At 40.9% G+C, this 20,557-nt stretch overlaps 1 protein-coding gene across 1 annotated transcript in view; it reads right to left on the reverse strand.

Annotated features, from left to right (window-relative positions):
* cps1 (carbamoyl-phosphate synthase 1, mitochondrial) overlaps positions 1 to 19,963 on the reverse strand; it is a 42,996-nt gene extending 23,033 nt beyond the window's left edge. Inside the window, exons 1-24 of the mRNA XM_062403067.1 lie at positions 19,736 to 19,963; positions 18,345 to 18,454; positions 18,036 to 18,180; positions 16,955 to 17,044; positions 16,797 to 16,853; positions 16,613 to 16,705; positions 16,304 to 16,393; positions 15,390 to 15,518; positions 14,687 to 14,793; positions 14,357 to 14,498; positions 14,102 to 14,179; positions 12,533 to 12,631; positions 12,126 to 12,221; positions 11,561 to 11,750; positions 11,305 to 11,462; positions 11,020 to 11,148; positions 9,914 to 10,058; positions 8,552 to 8,762; positions 7,955 to 8,153; positions 7,677 to 7,853; positions 5,557 to 5,675; positions 995 to 1,136; positions 615 to 680; positions 306 to 369 (exon numbers count right to left, since the gene is read on the reverse strand). Coding sequence (XP_062259051.1) covers positions 306 to 369; positions 615 to 680; positions 995 to 1,136; positions 5,557 to 5,675; positions 7,677 to 7,853; positions 7,955 to 8,153; positions 8,552 to 8,762; positions 9,914 to 10,058; positions 11,020 to 11,148; positions 11,305 to 11,462; positions 11,561 to 11,750; positions 12,126 to 12,221; positions 12,533 to 12,631; positions 14,102 to 14,179; positions 14,357 to 14,498; positions 14,687 to 14,793; positions 15,390 to 15,518; positions 16,304 to 16,393; positions 16,613 to 16,705; positions 16,797 to 16,853; positions 16,955 to 17,044; positions 18,036 to 18,180; positions 18,345 to 18,454; positions 19,736 to 19,861 — 2,962 coding nt within the window. The 5' untranslated portion in view covers positions 19,862 to 19,963. The remainder of the gene's footprint in view (positions 1 to 305; positions 370 to 614; positions 681 to 994; positions 1,137 to 5,556; positions 5,676 to 7,676; positions 7,854 to 7,954; positions 8,154 to 8,551; positions 8,763 to 9,913; positions 10,059 to 11,019; positions 11,149 to 11,304; positions 11,463 to 11,560; positions 11,751 to 12,125; positions 12,222 to 12,532; positions 12,632 to 14,101; positions 14,180 to 14,356; positions 14,499 to 14,686; positions 14,794 to 15,389; positions 15,519 to 16,303; positions 16,394 to 16,612; positions 16,706 to 16,796; positions 16,854 to 16,954; positions 17,045 to 18,035; positions 18,181 to 18,344; positions 18,455 to 19,735) is intronic.
* Between the last annotated feature and the right edge of the window lie 594 nt (positions 19,964 to 20,557).

The raw sequence follows: 20,557 nt of genomic DNA on the forward strand, positions 1-20,557 counted from the left end.
TAAGTTTTGCCAAGCTATTATAGCCAATCTACATAGTAAGTGCAAGCTCTACAGTTGGAATGGCAAAGTGGTGCAAACTCTTGCTTATTAGTGACACGAAAAAACATAAGAGGGGCTATTTTTGTCTTTTTCATTGAGGAAACAATTTCTTTTAACAATTTGTTTGATACTTTAAATAATAATCGATTTTGTACAAATTCATACAGTATAAAACACATCGTTTAAAGGTCAAGTAATTTCAAAGTCAGTTAAAAATAATATTCCAGGCAGGTTTACATGATATAAAATCTTATTGTTGGGCTCACCGATGTGGTAGGGCCCACATCCAAGTACCATGATTCCCTGATCTTTAAACTGAAGATCATGCTCCTGTAGAAATAAATAAATTAAATCAATGTTGTTAATAATGCACTCTTGTGAGTGTTTACTTTTTAACACAGAAAGAAACTACTTACAATGGATCAGTATTAGTAATCAGATGTGTTTTTTCACAGCAAAATAAATCGTCTACTAATAGTTATTCAGTGATTGAATGGGTTACATACTGTGTACATGCATCAAGTCACATATCTCTATAATGTGTATATTTTCCTCTATTAGCAGTGACCACATACCTGACCGTGATAAGTACAATACAGGTAGTTGGTCATAGCTGGATACTCTGCTGCCAAGGTGTCGATCTGAGAAAAAAAAGTTTAAAATGGGTCATTCATTCTTTTACATGTAACAGCAGTGAGTAAGTAGCAGAGATGTGAGGAAACACATGTAGCCACTAGTCCTGCATAATGTTACACTTTTCTTCCAATTAACTAATATTGTCTAAAAACATGTGTGAAACTATTAAAGCATTGTTTAATCAATCAAAAATATACTGTGTTTGAGTGTGTGTGTGTGTGTATGAATGTGTTTTATGAAAGGTCACTTATGAGTGCACTGAATCTCAGTCTATCTGACCTGTGCTGGGAGCTTCTGGTCAGAGCCCAGTGAAACTCACCTGTTTGACCCACGGTTTGATCCCGTGTGTGAGCCTCAGCTCTCTGCAGGCGCTCTCACTGGAGCCCAGAAGGTGACCAACCTGCCGGTCTGAGAAGCCGTCCTGCTTGGCCTGCAGCAGCAGGTCTTTGGTTATTGTGCTGCTGTGGGAGACAACAAAAAAGCAAATTGTAATGATACAGTGGTTTTGTTCAAATTAGAAACCTCTTACTTCCTGCACAGTTTGAATCCCCATTTATACCAAAGAAGCACATGATTCACTGCTAAATTCCTTCTGACACATGTCAGTCTGTCTCCAGCATAAAGGTTTAAAACACAAAATACCTGACGTGCTGTGAGAGGAAACAGTTACTGAGGTACTGAAGTGAGTATATCTTTCCCACTTTTCAAATCCACTGCACTAAGAGGGTCAATCGAGCAGGCGGGTCATGATTGGCTTGCCTCCCCAGCAGGGTGGACTGCAGGGAGCGGCCCGGCTCACAGCGATCAATAACACATCGACAAACAAGGCGCGGAGCTGCCAGACCACCAGGTGGGGAAGTGCACCATTTAAAATCCATTTTAAATCGATGGAACCTTAATGCAAACTGTGAGCTTTAACAGAAAGATTGTAGCAGAAATAAAATGTTGTGTCAAGAGGCATTTTTGAACTGGAACAACAGGATACAACATCTATAAAAATACACGTTTCTTTCACACCTTCTAATACATTTTGACCAGTGCTTTCAGGCACTTGACTGAACAGTGCCGTTTGCTGTCTATGATGATTGTTGGTTAGTCTTTTACTGCATTGCCAAATGGGGCTGCCTGGACATAATGGAAGAGGAAGAGGAGAAAAGAGGAGAGGTTTTTAAAGAGGTTTAACTACCTCGGGATAAATTAAAGGACATATCAAGTCTGAATCAATGGATGCTAATAAAGTTACTGGAGTGAATTTAAAGTAAACACAAGCCCTGGAGCATATCACAGAGAAACAGTGAAACCAGACAGAGTAAGAACTGAGAGAGAAATCATAATCGGACAATGGGGCTCCTTCAGAATAAAAGTGCTCAACCAGTCAAGACTATAAACCAGCCTCAAGATATCTTGAAGATCTCTCCTTGTATCCTCATTTACAGATGTGTGAAATAACTGTACATTTAAACCCATCTATCATGAATTACAATAAAAAGACAGCAATTAGGTTGTTGTAGGTACAGACGTGTTCACAATTATCAAAGTATATTTGCTCTTAAACACGGACCAAATATATTTTAGTTCTGTTGTGACTGTTGGTTACATTTTTTTTTGTTGATCAACATGTCAGCCTCTCTGTGTCAGATCTGCAGGAGCTTCCCGAAGTGATAGACACTTTGCTGGGGCAGGAAAACATGGTTTCTGCATCACAGTGCGTCGCTCACTACATTTGCACGATTTTGAATAAGACATCACACCAATTACAATGTTTACATGAGTTCCTAATAGAGTATTTCCTTCATATTCCTGTTTACATGGTACAGAGCGTCTGACTATGGCTCATGTCAATGTAACGTCCTACTACTTGAAACCCAGGGGATGTGTTGTCAAGCAGCTGGTATTTGCTATATGTCAACGTCGCAAAAGGCCTAACCCTAACCCAAGGGGAAGTTATATTATTAAGATCTATACAAGATATTCCTTTTAAACTTTTTTGTTAGCATGTCGAGCGATATTTCCCAGAAAGCTATGCAGCAATACATGAGAAGTCAGCTGGGTTTCCAGTTAGGACAGCACCTGATAGATGTCTTCAGTGTGAAAGAACTATACACTGTGTAAACATGGCAGCTATAGAGTAACTGGAAGGCTCCTCTGACAGAGTTCGGCCAATTGTCTCCCTTCGATTTCTGCTTTTGTGCCAAGTTAAACTAAACACATGAATGCACTGGGATGAAAGTCGTATTGATCATCTCATCCCGCTCCCCCTAAGAAAACTAATACTTCCTATTATGTTGCAGTTAGAGACGACACAGAGGAATTCTCATATCTGGCAAAGCCCAATGAATTATTCATGACCCTGTAGCTTAACAGCATTGAACATTTTCGAATGTATTTTAACTCACACTGCACACAGCTGGGCCCAGGAATAACAAACCCCCGGAACACCACAAGGAGAGTCAGAATCAAGAAATCAAGTCGAGACATTCACTCTCAGAGCTTCTCGGGGGGAATTTTTGGTCTTATCCCACCTGAAAACCAGCTTGAGTCAGAGGTAAATCCTTCACAATCTGAACTTCACACATAAATAAACCTTGAAACGCATCAGCACAGTGTGTGTACAGTGAGAGAGGGATCAGAACTGTCACAGACTCGCACATGATTATAAAACATGCAGCCGCTCACAATCTAACTGAACTTGACGGTGACGAGAAGCAATTTCTGTGATTTCACACTTTTCAGTTTGTTAATTTCTCAGTTAATTAAGTCTGAACCGTATTAGAATGATGCTGTTGTGTGTTGCGTAATTGCTACTCTCTTAATTGTAATTCATGTCATGCCCCGGGAGCTTATATATACCTAATGATCTATGTCCTCACACGCAGGTGTACTGGTGTTCTGCTTTGTGTAATCAGGCTTTAACATATGAAGTGTTTGCCAGGTCTCCATTAGGAACACTGCAGTCATTATCAAGTACTCCACTGGTTCTGGAGGCAAAGATACAGAAACTGTGACAGTGTCTCATCATAGAGTCTTTTAAAACTTCAGTAAAGGATATGGAGTGTGGATGATAATATGTTGATGCAGCATACAAACACAATAACTGGGTTTACAGGCCGTGTTTAAATCAGGTATTGGCATCTTTCTTTACCTCAGGTGATCTGATCACAGGTGAACAGCTCAAAGTTTGTCAGTTCACATGATCTGGCATTAGAATGTGTCTCGACTGACACACGTGTACTTAAATTCTTCTTAGTGACTCTTGTCCAAATACAGATCATTAAATATATTAAATATCCACCAGTCCAAGCTGCAGCAATGAAAGAACCAACACTCCAATGCACACAAACATCAAGCCATCAGAGCCCATAGTCCAGCTGTACTCAGCGCTACGCTCCATCAGTCTGCCACCAGCAGCCTATTGTTGTGTCTCCATCCCAATGTCCCCTGCTCCAGAGGCAGTGGAGACTACAACAGCAGTTCTGTGTGTCAGCGTGTAGCGGTGGCAGCCCACCAGACAGCCAGGCATTAATTATTAAACAGCTCAGTCAGAGGAAAGCAGCGGGTTACCTGTGGCTGAGCCATGAAAATTCACAGCGGCTTTGATTTGAGCTGTCCAGGTAAGAGCCAGAGGGCAGAGAGACAGCGAGGGCAGCGGCTGAGAGGAGGTGAACCGCGGCAGGGAAAGAGACACGGACGTGAAGAGACTGGGGCTCATCTCATTTATGAGGACCGACATTTTCGAACTGAAGAATGCTCAGTAATTTAGAAAAAAAGAAGTCCCCAAAATTGTGTCCATTTTATATAATTTGTCAATTTCTAACTCACACCTCTCTCTTGTGGACGCAAAGGAGGCAGGGATTAGAGGATGTCTAAGCAAACCTGAATTGAAGAAAACTTTACTTAAAGCGATGGTACGAAAACAAAGCCTCCACATCCATTCATGCATGTTTTAAATCAAATCTTGGGTGGTTTCCTGAGGGCACATAACTTTGATTCATACACAGCAACCTACGTACCGACTGTATGTATAATATAGACGCCGCGAGCCATCACACTGTTTGTGTTTCTGAATTTTTTTGCATTGTAATGAAATGCCAATAAAATAAGAATGAGACTGAATTCAAAAGTCTAAACAAAGAATACAATTTAGCTGAAACTTTTGATCTATTTAAGTCAATGTGAACCACCTCTCTGTAGCAAAGGGCCCAGGTTAATCTGCAAACCAACTAAGTCTATACTGCAGAAAAAATAAGGGAGATAACAATTGATATAGGGCAAATGTGGTTAAAATGATTTGAGGGTCAACTCCACAGACGGATGAACAGAGTGGAGGGGTTTATGGGTCCTAAATCAGCCCCATTATCCTCTAAATGTGCAGCAGCCTTAAATAGACAAAACACAAACAAATTCAAGAAAACAGCACTAGTGTTGCAAATACATGCAACACTGCTAAATATGCTGCAAGTAAACACAACACTGACCAACACAAAAACATGGTGCAAGCAGCACAGCAGACAACAGATGTGTTTCCAGGGGACAAAAAGGAAACTTATGATCCCGGCTGACACACTTGTTGTTAAATACTCTAACTTTTACAGTTAAGAAATTGGCTTCTTGTCAGTGGTGTAAAACTAGCTTCTTGGGGATGTGAAGGAGGCGTACATTATTATTATTATAATAATAATGAGTAACTGTTAGTCTAGGTCTAAAGGATAAATCAGAAAAGACACTGCAGAGTCACAAACAGGAACATAGGCACTGTACAAACGTAAAAGTAAATCAGAAGCATTAAACAAGTTTAAATTCTCAAATAAATCATATCCCTTTAATCCAATTCAGCAGCAAAGGAACTGACATGCACGCTAGGGACATCACATTGAACTTTACCTCTTGTAGTTTGCCAGGTGCTGATCCATCTGTGTTATCCTGCAGAGCTTGTGGAGGAACCACTTGTCGATGAACGTCAGCTGGTGGATCTGATCCACACTCATGCCACTGTGGAGAGCCTAAAACACACCGGGCACCAAACCGACTCCGTGTTACCTTTGACAGGCTCATCGTACAGGTGCTTTGTTGAAGACATCCAGTAGGTTTCACAAAGTTTCAACAAATTCTAATAATCAGTTGCTTTTAATAAAAAGCCCATAACAAGTTGATGGTCATTCCTTCGAGTCAAACGAGTGAACCATATATAATATTACTTTGCCACTTTTGGCATTAAGTGGATTTTAGTGAGCGGTGTAAAGAACCTATGCCATCAGGAGCTGCAGATGAAGCTGCCAGTGATTATTGTGACTTTCAGTGGAATATTTCAAATCCCATAGATCTAGCATATTTCAGTACCTATCTTTTCAAACGTAACACATTCTCTGATTCTATAATAGACTATGTAACCATTGTCAGAGAATCCTGCCTGTGGTGCTTTTTAGAATTGATAACTGCCTGAGCTGCAAAAGTAGCAGCAACATATTGAAGTTTTACATCCAATAAATATTTGATAACCTTCTGAATCACCCTGTGCCAGATGCACCAAAATAACATAACCGAGCCTCACTGGGGGGGGGGTCCGTTCTTTGAAAGCTTTATTTATTTTCCTCATGTGTAAACATGGATCTAATGTGACTTCGGGAAAAAGCTCTGATTGTGTTTCATCTGTCCACAGCCCAGTCTCGCAGAGGCACTGCAGCTCATTTACGGACCATTCAACTGCCTTATAACAAGTACAATTGAACGAACTAACGAAGAAGAACGAGAAGCTATCAAATATGAAGCTTGATAAGAGGTACAGAACCGAATGGAGAAGAAGAAGAAGAAGAAGAAGAAGAAGAATTAGGATATTGAAGCTATAATTGTATGGCTGTAATGCACCTTGAAGTTGGTTACCACCCCCCAATAAAACAAAAGACAAAACTGTAAGCTGTAATAAAAGTGATGCCCGAGCTGACCGGATTATTCGGAACCTTAAACTTACAAAATGTAGGCAAGTGGTCACAGGAAGGGATGAAAAGCTGCTTATACTAACATAATGATATTACCAAAACAGCACGATTTTTATACACTGAATGACTTCCAAAAAATCTTTGACAATAATTAAAAAAAGAGCCTGCTTGAAATGTCACTATAATCCATTTATTTATCACCACTTCTAAAGGGCGCCAATAATAGAGACTTTGAAGAAGAAGCAATAATTCAGCTATTTTCTTTGTTTGATTCCACTGCAGACGAAAGGCAGGTAGGTACGCATCTTAATGGAGCTTTTAATTTCTACACCCTTCTGGAACGGAGACATCTTTTAATGATTTGCGAGGGCACCAACACTTTTGACTACGTCTGTAGCTGGCGTTTGATTGCCTGCAGATGAGATATGGCTCATTAATCCCTAATGACGTCCCATCGCCGATGATCTCACTCCACACTTAAGGGAACATATCCGTCTGTGCTGTCACGACACTGAGCTCACAGAGCTGGAGGTTTCGACACTGACACAACCTCTGTTGCTTCTCTGCTGCAAGAGCCGGACCTGTAGAGGTTTTAACCTTGTATTAGGCCATGCAGCATCTGTGTGTCAGAATGACAGAGCTTGACCCTGCGCTTTTAAAACTGTTGTTTCACCCACACCTCTTTATATGAGAAAAACAGACTAACAGCAAAGTATCAGGCAAGAAAAAATAAATAAAAACGCATTTCAGATGATTAACCAGATTAGTAGTTATCTGAGAAGACCCTGCTGTCAGTTAGATAATCACTGTTTACGGGTGTTTCCCAGGAATTATAACAACCTATAACACCTCTGCATCTATTTAAGTCAATCTCAATTTCAAAGACAAGAATTTCCACACAATTAGGCATTCATGGCATGGCATGCAGGAAGGCCAGGGACACATTTTTCTTCCCTGCGTTTCATGATTTTTTCATGATAATTCTTATTTGACACTTCAAAATGGGATTTTAATGAGAAAACTGTAGTTGGTGTCATTCATTATTAACGCTGTGAAAGATTAGTGTACCTTGGCGAGGGAGAAGATGCGGGTGCTGGAGGGCACAGCCAGCTCCTGCTGCAAGTCCTGGGTGTCAGACCAGGCTTTCTTGAGTGGCAGGTGGGGCACGAAGCCGTCCACTGACGGATGACACATCCGCAGGGCCTTCTGCACACTCTCCTCAAAGGTCCGGCCCACTGCCATCACCTGAATCCAGATGAGGAGATTACAAGAAGATAAAATATCGGCGTGAGCACAGTAAATAAGCAGGTGAGGATCTGAGTGTTTATCCGTGAGTCCTCCCTCACCTCTCCGACACTCTTCATGGAACTGCCTATTTCACTGGACATGCCCTGGAAACGGTCCAGGTCCCAGCGCGGGATCTTGGTGACAATATAGTCCAGACTGGGTTCAAAGCAGGCCGTGGTCTTCTCCGATACGGCATTCTTGATCTCTGGTAGTTGGATTCCCAGTGCCAGCTTAGCAGCTACAAATGCTAACGGGTACCTGTGAGAAAAGGACAGAGCAGAAAGAAAAACTAAATAAACTGATGATGGACATCAGTTGCAGAATAATCTAAATAAAACTAGAAAAATATCCCAGACCTTCTTTTTGTCAAACATTTTACATATTATATACATTTATATTTACCTTTCAGTGTGTGTGTGTGTGTGTGTGTGTGTATGTTCTAAAAGTGCAGAGGAATTCATCTTTCAATTATTTTTGGAGATCATAAACCTTTTGCCTTAAACAAGATGATTAGACATAATCACTAAGCTTCAAGGGAAAATCACCCGAGACACATAATTCTATATACTGCATATTACCTACTCCTCAATAGGCCTTTTAGATTTGATTTGAAACCGTAGTATCTGTGTTGTGTTCACATGGACTAATTGTCTCACCCAGTGGCTTTGGATGCCAGGGCCGAGCTTCTGGAGAGCCGGGCGTTGACCTCAATAATGCAGTACTTCAGGGACAGAGGGTGGAGAGCGTACTGGATGTTGCATTCACCTACAATTCCAAGGTGACGGACCACCTTGATGGCCGTCTCACGGAGCATGTGGTACTCCTCGTTGGACAGCGTCTGGCTCGGTGCCACTACTATAGAGTCACCTGAAGAAGAAGAAGAGGAAGATGAGGGGCTAGAGCAAGAAGTGACTTATTATATAATAACAGTTTTTTGGTGGAAGAGAGTGCAACAAGAGTGTGCTTCTCATTTGGATTTTAAACTGAGAGCTAACAAAATCCCATTTAAAGAATTTCACCATGCAACTCTAATCTAAAATGTCTATTTCCTTTGGAAAACTAATAGTTTAGATTCACTAGATCCTGATTTATATTTGGATCTGCACCAAATCACAAACATTCATGAATATGAAAATATTATTCTTTGAGAAATGAAGGAGAATGTGGAAATAAGCCCTCTCTCGCAATGTAGAAAAGAGCCAAGTTCCTCTATCTGTCACTAAATGTGATGTGTTCTTCTTTGCGTCATTGCCCGTCCCTCCACAAAATTTCATGGGAATCCGATGAGTAGTTTTTGTGTCATACTGCAAAAAATCGCAGATGAAAATATAACATCCTTGGCAGAGGTAAATATTTATAAGGTGAAGGAAACTCTGGGCCCGGAAACATATTGCATTTTAGATAAAACAATACTTTTCTGTTTATCCTCTGGACTTTAAAAAGTACACAAACCACCTTTAATCTAATGTACATTTCAAGTGTCTCAGTCAGTACGAGCGCTAGATGTTGGCTATGAGAACTGGGCTAAACCCAACGGCTTAAATTTGATTTCAAGTTTAGATTTTCAGCGCTTTTCTTGATCTGTAGAATCAACAACAACAAAAATAATGTAGACCGCTGTCACCAGGTGAGGCAGCGAGCTCGGTCAACATGAGTAACTCGCTCAGCTGAGAACAACAAGAATACAAGCAGCAAACAGAAGTAAATCAAACACACCAGATCATAGTGGAATAACTGCACTGTGGCCTCCACACACATCTGCAGTTTCAGTCTACACAAGTCATTTTCCAGACTCACATGAGGCCAATGTGACATTTGACAACATAAATCTAATCAGCTAATCTGCAGGGGTCAATGGGAACATTTGCACAACATTTGAAGAGATTCCCTCGAGGCTTTTAAAAGATTGTTTTCAAAAGACTGGTACAGACGGATAGCTACATAGGGAATGACGGACAACACAGAGCCTGTAAGAAGAGGACGTAATTCAGTGTGTATGGAATCTTTCTGGTTGGTACCTGTGTGAATGCCCAGTGGGTCGAAGTTCTCCATGTTGCACACAGTGACGCAGTTATCAGCCACGTCTCGCACCACCTCATACTCCACCTCCTTCCAGCCCATCAGAGACTTCTCCACCAGGATCTGACTGCTCATGACCAGAGCCTAGGATGGATATGCACAGAACAACATCAATTTAGATGCTTTTTCAGCTTATCAGCAGGTTACAACATGTTGAATTTAAAACTTTTTACGAACATAACGACTAAAATTAAGAACCACTATAGGTCAAGTATGACAGATATGAAAAATTTGATTCATAGAAAATTACATTAAGTTGTTGAAGGTGTTGTTTGTAGTTTTATCACAGCGTGTTTATATCTGTGTCATTCAGAAATAACTACAACACCCTATACATGCTGCCAAAACATTTCTTCTAAAAATATATATATATATATATATATATATATATATATATATATATATTCATTTTAAAGCATTATGGAACATATTAACACTTCAAGGTCTTAAATTCTGATAACCTGCAGACACCGTGCAACTTTCTACTGGTGAATATTATGATAGGAATTAACATAAACATTTTTTCTAACAAGGACATAGGGGTGAAAAAAAGTGTTTGCCTCAGGTTTTTAAATCACAGATGTTAAGAACTAGTTCTCTGCCCTGTAATTTGATACAAACCAGCCTAAACGCCACCAACAATATCAGGTAAACAAAGATTTACAACTGATACCTCAAAATGATAATAAAATATTAAACGTATTATATATGTGCATTGCATAAAAGCAAGGTGTGTCCATCTAATACAGTCTAGCAGAGACAGTTCATTTTGCAGCTAATGTGGGATCACACATTAGAAACCACTGAGCTGACAGACATAAAGCTGGAGACTGGACGAGCACAAAGGAATGTTGCTTAGCAACAAAGAACTGTTCCTTTCGTGGAACAGGACCAAAGACACATATCTAAACAATTTCAAAGCTTTTTTCTTTGTGCAGGTTTGTGCTGGAACCAGGTGAAGGTACAAAGCTAAAAGTTTGTCAGTAAAAGTCTTAAAAAAATAAAGAAAAATAAAGCCAGCCGGCTGAGCAGTATTTATTCTGACCTTGTTGGCAGTTTCCTCGAGGATCTCTTTGTTGGCACAGAGACCAGAGCCCAGGCCTCCCAGGGCATAGGCCGATCGTAACATCACTGGGTATCCAATCCGCTCTGCTGCTTTCAACGCATCAGTCACCTGGAAGATGAACACAAATATTACTCCCCAAAAATAGAAAATAAAGCTTTAATAACCAATTACAGGACATGAGAATAAAAATCTCTCTATTTGATACTACACAGACTTGGGAAGTCGACTGGACAGGAAGTGTATATGTGTGTTAGGGGTCCTCACCGACTCCACAGCAAAACTGGGTGCGATCTTCTCATTGATTTCATTCAGTTTGTCAGCAAAAAGCTGTCTGTCCTCTGTGGCCATGATGGACTCCACCGGGGTTCCCAGGACCTTCACCCCGTACTTCTCCAGGACGCCACGCTGGAACAACTCTACTCCTGAACGCCACAAATACAAATATAGGAGATATATAGTTAATACCCAAGCCAGGAAAAAAAATGTAAAACACATGCAACCAAACAAGTGCTCGTCTTACCGCAGTTGAGCGCAGTCTGTCCGCCCATAGAGAGCAGGATGCCGTCCGGACGCTCTGTCTTGATCACCTCAGTGACAAATTGTGGCGTGACGGGCAGGAAGTAGACCGAGTCGGCCTGTTTGGATCCCACCTCGTTGGTCTGAACCGAGGCTATGTTTGGGTTCATGAGCACAGTCTTCAGGTTCTCCTCCTACAACATGCACACACAGTCAAATATTACAATTTAAAAAAGTGTGAGTGTGATGATTAGTTGTCAGTGTTACTTTGACAACATCCATGTTCTATATTTCACATGTGATCCCATGTTTTTTATTAACTGACATTTAAAATGTCACAGCATGAAAATGACATGTCTTACTAATAACAGGATAAGTTAAAAATTTGAAGCGTCAATTATTTGACATGATGTGTGACATTAGTTCTCTTCTCATATCACACTGTACATTATATTGACGCAGGTTGACATCCTTTTCAACTTTACAACCATACTTGAGAATGATGGAGAATGGTTTTTGGTGCAGAACCCATTCAAAATGCATCAGGACGTTGTGTTACTACCTCTCACCTTCAAGGCTTTAATGGCCTGAGATCCAGAGTAGTCAAACTCTCCAGCCTGACCGATGGAAAGGCCTCCAGAGCCCAGCACCAGCACCTTCGACACCTGCATGAACACAAACAGACTATGACCACAGTGATTAACTGCAGGTTACTCTAACTGACACTGCACAGCATGAACCTCCATTCATCATCTTTTCAGGACTCATATAGTGACCCTGATTTAAAAAGCTTAGTCACAAAGAACAGTAACAAGCAGCATTCTTCATACTTAAAACTTGGTTCCTTGTTGAACTCAATCCTGGTAGTTTCCTGAAAAGTGATCCATTTGGTATATTCTCTTTTAAGCCGATGTTTAAACAAATCACAGTTCAGAGGCTTGAGGTGAACCTGCTGAACCCGAGCGTCGTACTGTACCTTAGCTCTCGGGGGTATGTGGGGTTTCTTGGGCATGACTGACACCAGGTTGGCCCCCTTTCCTTTCTTGATCAACGATATGAAGGTATCAAAGAGGAACTGTGGACAGAGAGAGAAATGCCAATACAACAAGGATTTGAAAAGTACATTTACAGATTCCTACGGTCACTTTTCTTGCTTCTGAAATGTTGTCACAAAGCTTTTGGATCAAAGGGATAAAGTGACACCAAAAATGTAATGTCTGTATGAAGCAGATTTGCAATTTTTATATATATATATATATATATATATTACCGTGTTGAAATATATTGGGACTGGCTGCATGGTACAAATTAAGCACATTTATTGGCAGAGCAACTTTTTAGAGAAGCACATTATGTAATCCGGCAGAGTGCTTGCTTGTGTTTCCTCAGCCACTCAAAGGTTATGGAGTAAATACTGTATTAGTCCATGTATCTGGGGTTGAACAGGAGGTAGATCTACAATCCGTGGAAACTTATCTGGGGCTTGAGTTACAAAAGAGTAAGATGTTCGGATGCAGTGAAAATTGTCAGCTGGGGTAACTGTGCCTGAAGTTTCGATAACAAACTGACTATTTACTGAAAGAAAAGTAAACTTATCCTCTTTTCATGTTATTCAGAAAGTCGCAGAAAAATCAATAGTATTCTCCATGTTTGAGACAGACACATTAAAAAAACATTGCACCTCCCTGCCGCTAAGACATTTGTCATGCGCTCCCCATGCAAATTGCTGGTGATGTCTCCCGCAGTCCAGCCCAGGTGGAGGCAAAGATATCTCCCACTGAGCTGTCAGGTCTATGTTGTGGTGTGGAGGACAGGTCTTATTATTCTGCCTCCACATGACAGAGGTTATAACATACTTTGACCAGAACTTGAACCGCAGTCCTCGTCTGCCGCGTGTGACAGGAACCGGAGCACAGAACAATCAACGGGTTTGTGCAAGGACACGGAGAGACACTGTGAGTGAATGCTCCTCCACCTGAGCCCTGACGCATCCATGATTATATAAATATAGATATAACATTATAGATATAGGTCAAGAGATAAAGCTACTTGTATTGTTTAGATAAAAAGCGATAAAGACATATAGTGATACAAATTTAGCATAAGAAGTGATATATAGAGATTTAAATACAGGCAGTAGCGGCTTTGGTTGCTTCCCCTGTTTGCTGTTTCAGAGTGTCGGCAGGACCTCAAACATCAACAACATTTTTGCAGCAGGCTTAGTATTACTCAGCAGCTGGATGAAGGCTACAGGACCAGCATATTGTCTGTTATGTTGCTTTTGTGGAGTCTGGCTCCATTTTGTAAATTCAAATAAAACATGTATAAATTCATATAAAGAGATACGGACAGATAGAGAACGATTTATGAGATCTACGTATAGAGAGACAGAGGTAAACACATAGAGAGACAGACAGACAGACAGACAGACAGACTCAGACTTTTTCTCACTTCTCCCTTGCAGCGCCCTGCAGGTATATGCCTTTACTTACCTTCAGTGTAGTATTCAAGTTACTAATGCATCGCTATCAGAGTTTTTAATTACCTCTGTGTCTGTGGGACCCCCTTTAGCCTCCGGGTGGAACTGAGCCGTGAAATCAGGCTTAGTGTTGTGCATGATGCCCTGGAAAAGAAAGCCAGCAGTTTATCACAGTTCTGCATTTCTTTGAGAAAAACCTCAAAACCAGGTGAATCTTCCTGAAATATCATTTGTAGTCATCTTTTTGCTCGACTGAACTCGTCGACATGTACAACAGAAATATTAAAATGCCATTTTGTCAGTGTTGTGAGAGAAATGAACCTCATTGGTGCCATCATTGGCGTTAACGAACAGCGGGCTCCAGCCCGGGGGCAGGGACTCGCTGTCAATGCCGTAGCCGTGGTTCTGCGCCGTGATGAAGGCCTGGCCCGTCATCACATTCAGCACTGGCTGGTTTTGGCCTCTGGAGAACAATAGCCACAATGTTTATTATTTGTTTATGGGCCACATGATACCAAATAGCTGAAAATTAGAGCATTACAATTAACTACAACAGTCTTTAAGTCCACAGACACTAAAATGTTTACGAGGCTCCTTAAAGAGTTTACATACAGTTGTTTATATTCTTAATTATGTTATTTAGAAATTCACCTGTTGCCCATAGGCAGTTTATACGATGCAGCTCCTGCTGCCAGAGCAGTGATTTGGTTTCCCATGCAGATACCAAACACCGGCTGGGGACGATCACTTTCCAGCACCTTCAGAACAAAATGTAACATTTATTATTCATGCTAGTTTAGATCATGATAGAAAAGTTATCATAAGATGGAATATAACGGCCACTTAAAGAGAAAAGAATATATTATCACCCAAATCGAGGTTTTGGATCCAGGAATGGAATTCTGCTCTATTTTTGGAATATGATGACTTTCTTTCTTGTTAAATTACGACTTTATTCACATAATATTACTTTTTATCCTCAATACATTCTGACTTTATATCCATATTCTCACTTTTTTCTCGATAAATTATTACTTGATTCTTGTAATATTACGGCATTTTTTCAGATTCTAATACTCTGTAGTACTTTTAGGGTGATGTCACTACAGGAAATAACATTCATAAATACATTTTAATTTTTACTCAGTGTATATGATAATTAAAATAACCTGATGTGCCCTCAAGTGAGAATACACATCACTGATTTTGGCTTATGATGCAGTCTTCAAAGAAAAATAAATATCTCGACATGAACTTCCACTCTTAATGTTCCAATTTCACAAGTTGCAGAACTATGGACTTCAGTTTTAATTCTACTGATGCCCTACAGATCTAAAAAATCTCCATGCCGTACCTTGCTGACATTCTGGATGAGCGTCTTGGCCAGAGACGGGTCTCCTGGTCCGTTGGAGATGAACAGACCGTCGTAGTCTAGACTCAGCAAGTCTTGGTCCCACGGTACAAGATGGACCTCTGCCCCCCTCTGCACACAAATACTGAAACACTGACCCACTCTGCAGTCTTACAATTCCACCTAACGATGGTCATGGCGGAGCCCCTCAATATGATCTAATAGTTTTAAATCAACATTTGCCCCTCTAGTTTTAAAACAGATTCAGTACTTATAATGAAGTTGGGGTTAATAGACTCCAAGGTCCTCAGTAAAATTACAATATTCATATTTAGATTTATGACACAATAAATGTCACATTTCCTCCAGTAAACACTCCTCAAACACAAAAAACAAGCAACAGTGTCATCATTTCCATTTTGTCAACCAGGAAGTCAAAAGTCCTCCCTAATGATAATTACTATTAATTTGAACAATTCTTTGACAAATGAGAATCTTCATACTGCCACACAATAACCATTCAAAAACAAATATGGGACGATAACTAATATGATAAACAGACAATAAACAGACTATTGTAATAAAGTGTGTGAGCTGTTTTTCCTCCACTACTTTTACAACCAATTATACCAAATCATAAATTACATCTAACCGTTAAGTGGAGCACAAAGACAGAAACAAGAAACCCAGTTTCAGTTGCAGCTGCGTGACACAAATAACTTCTACAGAATGATTCATTTAGACTTAATGTTATTATCTGAAATTTTCTAGGTCATGTTGCAGAAAACAAAGTGTCAATTTTCTTTTACTGTATTTGTGCAGAGAAGGTTCATTAGGGGCTCAGCCACAGACACATCATTCCTGAGTGTGGAATTAAATGAGGACGCACAATGAACAAGAGGGTTTTACTTTCTCACCTTAACCAGCAGGCGGATGATGTTGTGTTTGATGCCACAATCAACGGCCACTACTTTGATTGGGTTCCCTTTTCCAAAAACTTTGGTTTCCTGAAGGCGAGGGGGCGGGCAAACACAACAGGAGGTTAGTGATCATCAACGTCATTTGTGAAAAGAGGAAAATGTGTTTTGAGTCCAGTTTGAACTGATGTAATTGTGGCCCTGGTCAGACCTGGTATGAACATTGACCTGACACATGACATTAAAATATGACATTAAAATATGTCATGTGTCCATAAATAACCATAAATAAATGGTAGCAGCTGTTACCTTGGTGGAGACCTCTGCCACCAGGTTCTTCAGGTTGGGGTCCGATATCTCAACGGGCTGTCCGTCAAATTCAATCTTCCCCAGCACCGTGCCCTGAAACCACGAGCACATCAACATCAGTGAGCGATCAAGGCTGTCCATTTACTAAATGAAGCAGCAGATCAGAACTGGGTATTTACTGCACCTTGTCTCTAATAACTTTGGTCAACATTCGGGTGTCGATCCCAAACAGTGCAGGAACCTTCAGGGAGGGAAAGTAAGAAATTGTTAGCTTGTCAAAAAGCCAAGTCTTATTCACTGCTTCTACATGACCCCTGAGGAGGAGGTAATTTGAATCCTAACCTTTTCATCTTGGAGCCACTGACCCAGGGACTTGACAGAGTTCCAGTGGCTGTACTCGTGGCTGTAGTCTTGAACCAGGAGACCGGATACCTGGAGGCACAGAAGCACAAATATTAGGCCTGGGAAATAAATGAAAAGCCAAAACTAAAACTCTTGCAACTAAACTGCAGCTGCGCTGGTGTCAAGAGCTGCCATAAAATACTAAAATGTGTCTCAGCATGCCTGCACATTCTGAGCTTAAGGAGGTACACTCAGAGAGTACACTCTGCTGTAATTTATATTATTTATTTTTTATATTATATGTTGGAGGGGTGTTCTCAGCCGACCCTCTACAGTAAAGGGTAAGCTCGGAAGAATTCCATATGGCATCACCAAAGCCCATCTCCAATACAAAAATGATCCTCTGAATAAAACAGATGCTAAATGCATCACCCCGCACTTCCTGTGTCTGCTCCAAAATAAAAGCAGCCACGTGTTTTAACTGTGGAAAGCTTTCAATTTGAAGTGCAGTGTTCGGTTTCACGAGCAGCTCTGTCACAGTGAAAAGAAGGTGAACAGTGAGGATGATAAACCTGCACTGAATCACATGCAGAAATTGTTCCTGTAAATCCCTCATTACGCATGGGCAGGCAACCTGAATCCAACTCAGGACCCTGGCACTACCAATGAAAAGTACTTTATACCGTTCCAACTACTGAATGATAATACTTCGACAATTAATATTAAAAGGGAGTTTAATTTCATGAATATTGTGAAGATTTTAACCTTAACAGGTCAATTCGATGTCTTTAAAAATGGAAAATGGCAGATTTTTGTAGGATTTTTTGCCCAATCAACAATCCCAAAAACCCAAATCCTCTACTTTGTTTGCTATTATAAAAGTGGTCTTGTTAAATGACTTGTTAAACGTCCAACTTTCTGTTGATCGACTCATCAAACTATCAAGACAAACATTCTTTGTCAATAACTCGAGTCGGGGAAGTTACAAGGACAAAACTATATCAAAGCATCATCTATATATATATATAGATGAAATGAAATGCAGGCCCTGAAACCTTCGGACCACAGCAGTGTTTCTAACCTGGATGCGTTCTGACTCTGCATTCTTTCTCAGTCCCAGCTCATCCACTTCCTGGGTGTTGGGCACGCCATAGTTCCCAACAATTGGGTACGTCAGGGTCAGGATCTGACCTCTGTAGCTGGGGTCAGTCAGAGCCTCGGGATACCTTAAGATTTTATATAAAAATATGGCCTTGTGAAAAACTTAACTAAAGAAACGTACAAGGGGTCTTTATATTTACATTTTATTTTCTGTTTTCATAGCTTCTGACACACACTTGTTCAAATGCACTTTTGTATTTTGATTTATGGCAGCATGTCTCCTCCTTACCCCACCAGGCCCGTATTGAAGACGAGTTCCCCAGGGGCCGACACATGGTGCCCAAAGGAGAACCCTTTCATCCGGGTTCCATCCTCCAAGACCAGGTGGGCTGTCTGGGCCTGAACGGGAGTCAAACAGAAAGAGTGCAAGCAGATGTTACAGCAAAAATATCCCCCGGGACTGATGCACTGGCGAGAGCAGAGGCAACACTTAAAATGGTGAGCAGCGAGAGCACTGAGCCTCTGGGACTTCATGCTGAAGCTGCAGGTCACTGTGGATTGTGCTGTGAATGCTGAGACACACAAATCTGTTCTTCTGTTCAGTGTGTGTGTGTGTGTGTGTGTGTGTGTATATGTGTGTGCGTGCAATATGTGGATATAAAGGTTGCGGTGACCCGAGATGACCTCCAGCTGCTGAACATCCCATTGCCAGGGACCAATAGTCAAACCAGAATTAGTTTCTTAAATCACAAGAAAATAAAATGTTCACTTACTAACACAACATGTGTTGTTGTTGTATGTGTATATCTGTATTTGATGAATTAATACAAATTTTGCTTTCTGTTACCAGGTTTACGCAAAAACTACTGGATGGAGTTATACAAAACTTTGTGGAAAGATGTGATATGGGTCACATTTTGGAGCAGATTTGAACATATTTTACTTTTTTAGATTTATTTCAAATTATAACCAAAACGTCAACCATGACAATGATTTAAACTTACTTTATAAACTTTAAACTTAAAAGTTAGTGGTAAAGTGTTCTGTAAAGGCATATTGCAATCAGGGTGTATTTCCACACATGATAAGCACACAGGTTCTGTATCTGTGTGCTTATTAGCATTTGAGCAAACCAAACTTTCCAAACTGCATTATAAAAACTGCTGATTTACTGCGGTTTAACTAAATGACACATTAACCAAATGCAGATGGCTTCCTGTGTTTATTGTATTTTACTTGAATATAGTTGTGTTTTAATTCGGCTTGGTATCAATCCACCAGAGTGACCATATCTCAGCACAGTTCCATCTTTTTCTACTGGCTCAGGCTGCCCAGCCACGATGCTGTTTCTGATGCAAGAGCGCTTTATCCGTAAATGGTCAACTATAGCTAAAGTTCAAAATACGCTAAAACAAGAACGTCTTATTCTATTGGGTGTGAGCCGAATCAATAAACAACCTTTGTTGATTATTCACATGGCGGTATTAAGGTTTTGTGTTTTTGCACTTTTGTATATAAGCAAGATATCTTAGACTTTGCGTATTTCTCTATGGAGTTCGGCGCAGAGTTCATAAGCAAACTTCGGCGTTAGCGCGGAGCTTGGAGAAAGTTTTGGAAAATGTCAAATTCAGCCATTTTAAAACCGACAGCCCATCTCCGCTCACACGCACTTGTTCTTACCTTGACACTGTAAAGTTTAGCAGCTTGGAGCCTCAGGCAGGGCGACGCGCTCCCCAGTTTTCTGCCGAACACACACACATGTCTGAGGGGTTTTACTGCGCTGAAGGCCCGAAGAATCCTGGTCATATTAACACTGCTGCTGGTCCGAGAGGCGGCTGGGGGAGCAAGGTGCTGAGAGGAGGACCGCGGGGGGACTCGGGTCTGAAACTGATGAATGGATGAGTAGCTAGTGCAGCCCCCCCCCCTCGTGTCCTCAGACACACTCACACTCAGCGCTTTAACTCGTGACTTCTGATTGGCTGCCCGCTCGTTGCTTTTCTCATCGCATCACGCGCACAGCGTTCGGATTGGTCCCCGGGAACACGCCTTTTTTTTGTCTTTTTCACATTTGAGAAATGATGCAACTGGGATTAATTCACGTCTGTTGAAATCCAGGAAGAGATCGCAGGTGACGACGTTGGAATATTTTACTGCTTGAAACATTTTGTGCTGAAGCTGTCAACTTATAACTGAGATATCCTCACAAATACAGAGGGTTGATCTGGTTTTAGGGTTAGGGTTAAAATTAAGTTTAGGTTGTGATAGTTAATGATAGGAGGAGGGGCTATGGAATTAATCATGTCAATTAGTGTCCTCAGAACTATAGAGAGACATTTGTGTTTGAGAGAGAGAGAGAGGGGGAGAGTGCTGACCCACTTCCAATGGGCTGTGGGTTAGTTATGGTTAGTTTGGTTGACGTTACCATTGCTTTGGTTTAGTTGTGGTGGGTAAGGTCAGGGTAAAGGTATCTGAGATTCTCTGAGACCCAGGGTCATAGTATCT

This window comes from Platichthys flesus, chromosome 13 (genome assembly GCF_949316205.1).
Source record: "Platichthys flesus chromosome 13, fPlaFle2.1, whole genome shotgun sequence".
In the NCBI taxonomy this organism is placed as follows: domain Eukaryota; kingdom Metazoa; phylum Chordata; class Actinopteri; order Pleuronectiformes; family Pleuronectidae; genus Platichthys; species Platichthys flesus.